This window comes from Apteryx rowi, unplaced genomic scaffold, assembly GCF_003343035.1.
Source record: "Apteryx rowi isolate R43461 unplaced genomic scaffold, aptRow1 scaffold_1414, whole genome shotgun sequence".
In the NCBI taxonomy this organism is placed as follows: Eukaryota; Metazoa; Chordata; class Aves; order Apterygiformes; family Apterygidae; genus Apteryx; species Apteryx rowi.
Genome location: NW_020447658.1, coordinates 50,817 through 59,750, shown reverse-complemented (window position 1 = coordinate 59,750; position 8,934 = coordinate 50,817). Strand labels below are relative to the sequence as shown.

At 60.1% G+C, this 8,934-nt stretch overlaps 1 gene segment (V, D, J or C); it reads right to left on the bottom strand.

The window, feature by feature from the left end:
- Positions 1-277: 277 nt before the first annotated feature.
- LOC112962119 overlaps positions 278-8,934 on the bottom strand; it is an 11,909-nt gene continuing 3,252 nt past the window's right edge. The window contains 5 exon segments of the C gene segment in view: positions 278-500; positions 605-738; positions 4,439-4,765; positions 5,471-5,800; positions 6,919-7,254. Of these exon segments, the coding sequence occupies positions 417-500; positions 605-738; positions 4,439-4,765; positions 5,471-5,800; positions 6,919-7,254 (1,211 nt within the window).

The window sequence follows — 8,934 nt, the reverse complement described above, 5'->3', positions numbered from 1 at the left end:
CTGCCCCATAGCGACTCCCTCCGCTGCCCCATAGCGACACCCTCCGCTGCCCCATAGCGACTCCCTCCGCTGCCCCATAGCGACTCCCTCCCCAGCCCCATAGCGACTCCCTCCCCTGCCCCATAGCGACTCCCTCCGCTGCCCCATAGCGACTCCCTCCCCAGCCCCATGGCGACTCCCTCCCCTGCCCTATAGCGACTCCCTCTGCTGCCCCATAGCGACACCCTCCCCAGCCCCATAGCGCCGCCCCACAGACGGACACGTGGCCACGTTTATTGCCCCCCCAGCACGGGGGTCCCCGTCGGGGGTCGTGTTTTTTTTGGGGGGGGGGGACCGAAACCCCCCCAGAACTGCCAGGTCCCGCGTCGCCGCTGTGGGGGGGAGGGGCACTTGTGGGGCAGCCACTTGTGGGGCGGCTAGACGGCGTCCTTGATGACGTTGCGGTAGACGGAGCCGCGCGCCTGCTTGAGCTGCAGCACGGTGGAGAACAACCACTTGACCTGCAACGTGGGGGGCGTCAGCCGTGGGGCAGAGCTTGTGGGGGGGGGGGGACACAGCCATGGGGCAGCCCCCCACCGCCACCGCCGCCCGCCCCACGGCTCACCTTGAAGAGGGTGACGGTGGCGCTGTAGCAGACGCTGAGGAGGAAGAGGGTGATGAAGACGGCGATGGTGGCCCAGAGCCCGTCCAGCTCCTTGTCGCCCTCCTCGGAGCAGGTGGCTTCCGCCATGGCCAGCTCTGCGCCGGGGGCAGAAGGGCGTCAGGGCCGAGGGGGCCGGGGGGCGCCGGGGCCCCCGTCCGCCCCACCATCCCTCCGTCCATCCATCCTTCCATCCGTCCATCCATCCTTCCATCCATCCGTCCATCCATCCATCCCTCCATCCATCCGTCCATCCATCCTTCCATCCCTCCGTCCATCCGTCCATCCATCCTTCCATCCATCCGTCCATCCATCCATCCCTCCAGCCATCCGTCCATCCATCCTTCCATCCATCCATCCCTCCATCCATCCATCCATCCATCCGTCCATCTGTCCAGCCATCCATCCATCCCTCCATCCATCCATCCATCCATCCATCCATCCGTCCATCCATCCATCCATCTCTCCATCCATCCATCCATCCATTTCTCCAGATATCTCTCCATCCACCTCTCCATCCATCCCCTTGTCCATCTCTCCATCCATCCCTCCATCTCTACATCCATCCCTCCATCCATCTCTCCATCCATTTCTCCACCCATCTCTCCATCCATCCCTCCATCTCTACATCCATCCCTCCATCCATCTCACCATCCATTTCTCCAGATATCTCTCCACCCATCTCTCCATCCATCCCTCCATCTCTCCATCCATCCCTCCATCCATCTCTCCAGATATCTCTCCATCCATCTCTACATCCATTCCTCCACCCATCTCTCCATCCATCCCTCCATCAGTCTCTCCATCCCTCCATCCACCTCTACATCCATCTCTCCAGCCATCCCTCCAGCCATCCCTCCAGCCATCCCTCCATCTATCCTTCCATCCATCCCTCCATCCATCTCTCCAGCCATCCCTCCATCCATTCCTCTGTCCATCTCTCCATCCATTGCTCTATCCATCCCTCCATCTTTCCATCTCTCTACACACCAACCATCCCTCCATCTATCTCTCCATTCATCCCTCCACCCACCCCTCCATCCATCCCTCCATCCATCCCTCCCTCCATCCATCCATCTCTCCATCCATCTCTCCATCTCCATACACGCCAACCAACCATCCATCCCTCCATCCATCCCTCCATCCATCCCTCCACCTCTCCATCTCTACACACTCCAGCGATCCAACCATACCTCCCCCCCTCGCTCCATCCACCCATCAACCCACCTGCCCATCCTTCCATCCCTCCATCCTTCCATCCCTCCATCCATCCCTCCATCTCTTTACGGTCCGACCAACCATCCACCCATCTGTCCTCCCAACCAACCGTCCTTCTTCCCAACTGACCACCCAACCGTCCTTCTTCCCAACTGACCACCCAACCATCCGTCCTCCCAACCATCCATCCGTCCATCCTTCCTATCAACCACCCAACCATCCTTCTTCCCAACTGACCACCCAACCATCCGTCCTCCCAACCATCCATCCGTCCTTCTTCCCAGCCGACCATCCAACCACCCCCTTTTCCATCTCCACATGCCCCAACCAGCCACCCCTGCATCTCCGTGCTCTCCAAGGAACCAACCGACCATCCCTGCCCAACTGGCCACGCACCCGTCGACCTCCGTCCCCCCCAGCCAAGCGACCCGTGAACCAAGGAACCATCCCACCAGTGAACCACCCAACCAGTGAACCACCCAACCATCCAACCAAGCAACCAATAAGTCACCCATCCACCCAACCAACCCATCAACCACCCACCCAACCAACCAATTAATCATCCAGCCAAGCAACCCATCAACCAACCAACCGATAGACCATCCAACCAACCAACCAACCAATGAACCATCTGTCCAACCAACCAACCCATCAACCAACCAACCAACCAACCAATGAACCGTCCGTCCAACCAGCCCATCAACCAACCAACCCTCCAACCAACCAATAGACCATCCAACCAACCATCCAACCAATGAACCATCCATCCAACCAGCCCATCAATCAACCAACCAACCAATGAACCAACCAACCAACCCATCAACCAACCAACCCATCAACCAACCATCCAACCACCCAACCAACCATCCAACCCATCAATCAACCAACCATCCAACCAACCAACCATCCAACCAACCAACCAATCCATCAATCAACCAACCCATCAACCAGCCATCCAACCAACCAACCATCCAACCAACCAACCATCCAACCCATCAATCAACCAAACATCCAACCAATGAACCATCCATCCAACCAACCAACCAACCAACCATCCAACCAACCAACCAACCAACCAACCCATCAATCAACCAACCATCCAATGAACCATCCAACCAACCCACCCTCCGCTCAAGCGTCTCCCCCCACCTCCCAATCCCCCTCCATCATCCCTCCCTCCTCTCGCCAGCCGTGGTCCATCCCCAGGGGTGAGGGGACCATGGCTGGTGACCCTCTTCCAGAGAGGAGGAGGGTCTGGGGGACCCCCAGGGCTGATGGACGGAGGGACAGAGACCCACCACGGGCTGCCTTGGAGGTCGGGCCGGGCCAAAATCGGGCATTTGTGGCCCATTTGCGCGTGTGGCGCGGTGCCTCGGGGAGACGGGGATGGGGAGACGCGAGGTCTTGCCCATCTCCAGCCCTCYGGGGGCTTCTCGCCCTCATCACCAGGTGTTTTGGGGAGAAAACCTGGAGGGATTCTCCATCCCGGCATGTTTTGGAGAGCCGGGGTGCGTGCGGGCAGTCCCGGGGCCGTGTCCGCCCGTCCGTCCATCCGCCCGGCGGGGGCTTTGCAAACCCAAACTCCCGGGGTTGCAAACGTGCCCCCCCCCCCGGGTTGCAACATCTCCAACCACCTCGGGGTTGCAAAGGTGCCCCTGGGTTTGCAAACTTGCCCCCCCCCCTCCCCTGGTTGCAACGTCTACACGACCTCTCTGGGGGTGCAAAGGTGTCCCCCCCCCCCGTGTTGAAAACGTGCCCCCGGGGTTGCAAACGTGGCCCTGGGGTTGCAACGTCTCCAACCTCTTGGGGTTGCAAACGTGGCCCCAGGTTGCAACGTCTCCAACCTTCTCGAATTGCAAACGTGGCCCCAGGTTGCAAATGTGGCACCAGGCTGCAACGTCTTCAACCTCTTGGGGTTGCAAATGTGCCCCCCAGGTTGCAACGTCTCCAACCTTCTCGAATTGCAAACGTGCCCCCTGGTTGCAACGTCTCCAACTTTCCCAGGTTGCAAATGTGGCCCTGGATTGCAAATGTGCCCTCGGGTTGCAAACGTGCCCCCAGGTTGCAAACTTGCCCCTGGGTTGCAAATGTGCCCCTGGGTCGCAACGTCTCCAACCTTCTCGAATTGCAAACATGGTCCCAGGTTGCAAACGTGTCCCCAGGTTGCAACGTCTCCAACTTTCCCGGGTTGCAAACATGCCCCCGTGTTGCAAACTTGCCCCAGGGTTGCAAATGTGCCGCCAGGTTGCAACGTCTCCAACCTTCTTGAATTGCAAATGTGCCACCAGGTTGCAACATCTCCAACTTTCCCAGGTTGCAAACGTGCCCCCGTGTTAACAAACACCCCCCCCCGCCCCGGCGTTGCGACGCCTCCCACCTCCCCCCCTCTCGGCACCGTGGCCCCCGGCAAAGACACCACGCTGGCGGAGACCTGCCGGTGCGGGACGAGGCTGCTCGGCTTTATTGGAGGAAGGGGCTGGGGCGGGGGGAGGAGGAGGCGGCRGGGAGCCACAGAGGTTATTTACAGGCGGCCAAGCGAGCGCGGCGGGGACGGGACGGACGGGACGGGCGCCTATTTACCGGGCGCCTTCTGCAGCGTGCGCTGGGTGAACTTCATGGGCAGCGCCTCGTGCACCACCATGCAGGCGTAGGAGGACCCGTCCTCCCAGCTGGCCCGCGGCACCGTCAGCTTGCTGTAGACGAAGAAGGTCGAGTCGCCGGGGTGCTCGCGGAGCGGCGGCGTGGTGATGGAGGCGCCGGGCGCCACCGCGTTGTGGTCCTTCAGCCAGTTGACGTCGATGTTCTCCGGGAAGAAGCCGCGCACCAGGCAGGTGAGGCTCACCTCGGCCTGCGACAGCTCCTCGGCGTGCGGCAGCAGGGGGAAGATGCTGGGCGCCGAGACCTTGCCTGCAAGGACGGAGAAGACAGCGTCAACGGGGGGGTGGAGGAGGCAACGCCAACGGGGTGGAGAAGGCAATGTCAACAGGATGGAGGAGGCAATGTCAACAGGGCGGGATGATGCACTTGGAGAAGGCATCAAGGAGGCAACATCAACAGGGTGGAGGATGCACTTGGAGGAGGCATCGGGGTGGCAACGTCTACGGGGCAGGATGATGCACTTGGAGAAGGCACCAAGGTGGCAACGTCAACGGGGTGGAGGAGGCAATGTCAACAGGGTGGAGGATGCACTTGGAGGAGGCATCGGGGTGGCAACGTCTACGGGGCGGGATGATGCACTTGGAGAAGGCACCAAGGTGGCAACGTCAACAGGGTGAGATGATGCACTTGGAGAAGGCACCAAGGAGGCAACGTCAACGGGGCAGGATGACGCACTTGGAGAAGGCATCAAGGAGGCAATGTCAACGGGGTGAGATGATGCACTTGGGGAATGCACCAAGGAGGCAACGTCAATGGGGCAGGATGATGCACTTGGAGAAGGCACCAAGGAGGCAACGTCAACGGGGCAGGATGACGCGCTTGGAGAAGGCACCAAGGTGGCAATGTCAACGGGGTGGGATGATGCACTTGGAGAACGCATCAAGGTGGCAACGTCAACGGGGCGGGAGGACGCGCTTGGGGAAGGCATCGGGGCAGCCTCGCTCGCGCACCCACCTGAGCGCTTGGCGATGGACTTGACGAGCGCCACCTGCAGCTCCTCGTGCTTCACGGTGCAGGTGAAGCGCTCGCCGGACTCCCAGTCGGCCGTGCTGACGGCCAGGGCGCTGCTGGCCGTGTAGGTGCCGTTGAACTGCTCGTGCAGCTCCAGCGGCTCCGGGTGCAGGGCGCCGGCCTTCTCGCGGGTCCAGGTGACCTGGAGGCCGCTGTCGCTGGGCAGGTTGACGGCCACGCAGCGCAGCGCCGCGTCCTGCCGCACGTAGAGCCCCGCGGGGCTGGGCGGCAGCACGTAGGTGACGATGCTGCTGGTGCAGCGGCCCTCGGCGCCTGCCGAGGCGGTGGGGGAGGGAGGGAGGGAGCGGGGGCGTGAGGGGCGCACGCCGGTGCAAGGCCCTGCGCCTTCGCAAGCCCTTGCACCCTTGCAAACCCTTTGCAAACCCTTTGCACACCCTTGCACATCTGCAAACCCTTTGCAAACCCTTTGCAAACCCTTTGCAAACCCTTGCACCCTTTGCAAACCCTTTGCAAACCCTTGCACGTCTGCAAACCCTTTGCAAACCCTTGCACGTCTGCAAACCCCATTGTCATTGCAAATCCTTGCACGTTTGCAAACCCCGTCGTCACTGCAAACCCTTGCACCTTTGCAAGCCCCATCATCATTGCAAGCCCCATCATCATTGCAAGCCCTTGCACGTCTGCAAACCCTCGCAAACCCTTGCACGTTTGCAAACCCCATCGTCATTGCAAACCCTTGCACCTTTGCAAGCCCCATCATCATTGCAAGCCCCATCATCGTTGCAAGCCCTTGCACCTTCTCAAGCCTTTAAACTGTCGCAAAGCCTCGCACCATTGCGAGGCCCATCACCATCACAAGGCCCTGCAGCACTGCAAGCCCCGGCGCCACTGCAAGCTCGTTAATCGGTGCAAGATCCCAAATGATTGCAAGCCCAGGCATCACTGCAAGCCCAGGCATCATTGCAAGCTCATGTGTCAGTGCAAGATCCCAAATGATTGCAAGCCTGGGCATCATTGCAAGATCGCAAATGATTGCAAGCCTGGGCATCATTGCAAGATCCCAAATGATTGCAAGCCTGGGCATCATTGCAAGATTGCAAATGATTGCAAGCCTGGGCATCATTGCAAGCTCATGCATCAGTGTAAGATCCCAAACGATTGCAAGCCTGGGCATCATTGCAAGATTGCAAATGATTGCAAGCCTGGGCATCAGTGTAAGATCCCAAATGATTGCAAGCCTGGGCATCATTGCAAGATCGCAAATGATTGCAAGCCTGGGCATCATTGCAAGCGCGTGCACCACTGCAAGATTGCAAATGATTGCAAGATCCTAAATCATCGCAAGCCCCTGCACCATTGCAAGCCCCCACAGCAGCGCAATCCCGCAGCCTTCCCCCGGAGCCGCGGCCGGGCCGCCCGCGCTGCCTCACCTCCGCAGTGGCGCGCGTGGTCCTGCACGACGGTGCTGGAGGCGGTGTGCCTCACCTGGCAGGTGAAGGTCTTGCCCTCCAGCCAGTCCCCGTGGGACACGTTGGTGCGGCTGGAGAGCACGTAGGTGGAGGCGCCCTCCTGGCGCCGGGGCCGGCTGAGCGTGTCCAGCAGGAGCCCCGGGACGCCGTCCACCAGCCACTCGACGACGACGGCGGCCGGCGCGAAGCCCGAGACGAGGCACAGCAGCTCCACGGAGTCGCCGCCGGGCCGGGTGCTGCAGGAGGTGGAGTGCAGGACGCGCACCTCGGGCGGCGAGATGGTGCTCTCGCCGCAGGCTGYGGGGCAGAGCGGGGAAGGTCTGGGTGCCGCGCGCGGGGCAGCGAGCCCCCCGGGGATGCTGCGCCCCGTCGCGCGGCTGCGATTCCCGCTGCTTTTTGCAGAAAACCTCCCTTTTGCTCCCTGATTTCTTCCCTGTTTGCAGGAGATTYTGGGGCAAGGACGGGCCGTGCATGGTGCAACGAGTCCTGGGGACCTCCTACCCCATTGCACTGTTGCAATTCCCTCTGCCCTTTTGCAGAAATCCTCCCTTTTCCTGCCTGACTTATTCCCTGTTTGAAGGAAATTTTGGGGCAAGAACATGCCRTGAGTGGTGCAACGAGCCCCCCAGGGATGCTGCGCCCCATCGCGCGGCTGCAATTCCCTCTGCTTTTTGCAGAAAACCTCCCTTTTGCTCCCTGATTTCTTCCCCATTTCATGAGTTACTGGGACACGGATGTGCTGTGCATGGTGCAACGCGGCCCGGGGGACGTTGCACCCCATTGAACAGCTGCAATTCCCTCTGCTTTTTGCAGAAACCCTCCCTTTTGCTCTCTGACTTCTTCCCTGTTTGCAGGAGATTTTGGGGCAAGGATGGGCTGTGCACGGTGCAACACGCCCCAGGGACGTTGTGCCCCATCGCACGGCTGCAATTCCCTCTGCCCTTTTGCAGAAAACCTCCCTTTTGCTCCCTGATCTCTTCCCTGTTTGCAAGAGTTTTGGGGGCAAGGATGGGCCGTGCACAGTGCAAAGAGCCCCAGGGACATTGCGCCCCATCGCACAGCTTGCAATTCCCCCTGCTTTCTGCAGAAAACCCTCATCTTTGCTCCCTGACTTCTTCCCTGTTTGAAAAAGATTTTGGGGCAAGAACGTGCTGTGCACGGTGATACGAGCCCTGGGGACGTTGCGCCCCATTGCACGGTTGCAATTCCCTCTGCTTTCTGCAGAAAACCCTCATCTTTGCTCCCTGATTTCTTCCCTGTTTGCAAGAGATTTTGGGGCAAGGACAGGCCATGCACGGTGCAACGGCGCCCCGGGGGATGTCCCACCCCATTGCACAGCTGCAATTCCCTCTGCTTTTTGCAGAAACCCTCCCTTTTCCTCCCTGATTTCTTCCCCATTTCACGAATTACTGGGACAGAGATGGGCYGTGCACGGTGCAACGAGCCCCAGGGACATTGCGCCCCATTGCACGGTTGCAATTCCCTCTGCCTTTTGCAGAAACCCTCATCTTTGCTCCCTGACTTCTTCCCTTGTGCAGATTTTGGGGTAAGGATGGGCCGTGCACGGTGCAACGGCGCCCCGGGGGACGTCCCGCCCCATCGCACAGCTGCGATTCCCTCTGCTTTCTGCAGAAAACCTTCCTTTTGCTCTCTGACTTCTTCCCCATTTCATGAGTTATTGGGGCAAGGACGGGCCATGCATGGTGCAACGAGCCCCAGGGACGTCCTGCCCCATTGCACGGTTGCAATTCCCCCTGCTTTTTTGCAGAAACCCTCCTTTTTGCTCCCTGATTTCTTCCCCATTTCATGAGTTACTGGGACACAGACGGGCCGTGCACGGTGCAAAGGACCCTGGGGGACGTCGCGCCCCATCGCACAGCTGCGATTCCCCCTGCTTTCTGCAGAAAAAAAAAACCTCATTTTGCTCTTCCCTTTCCGCACCCGCTGTCGGGGCCGTGGGCGTTGGGGCCGGCGGAT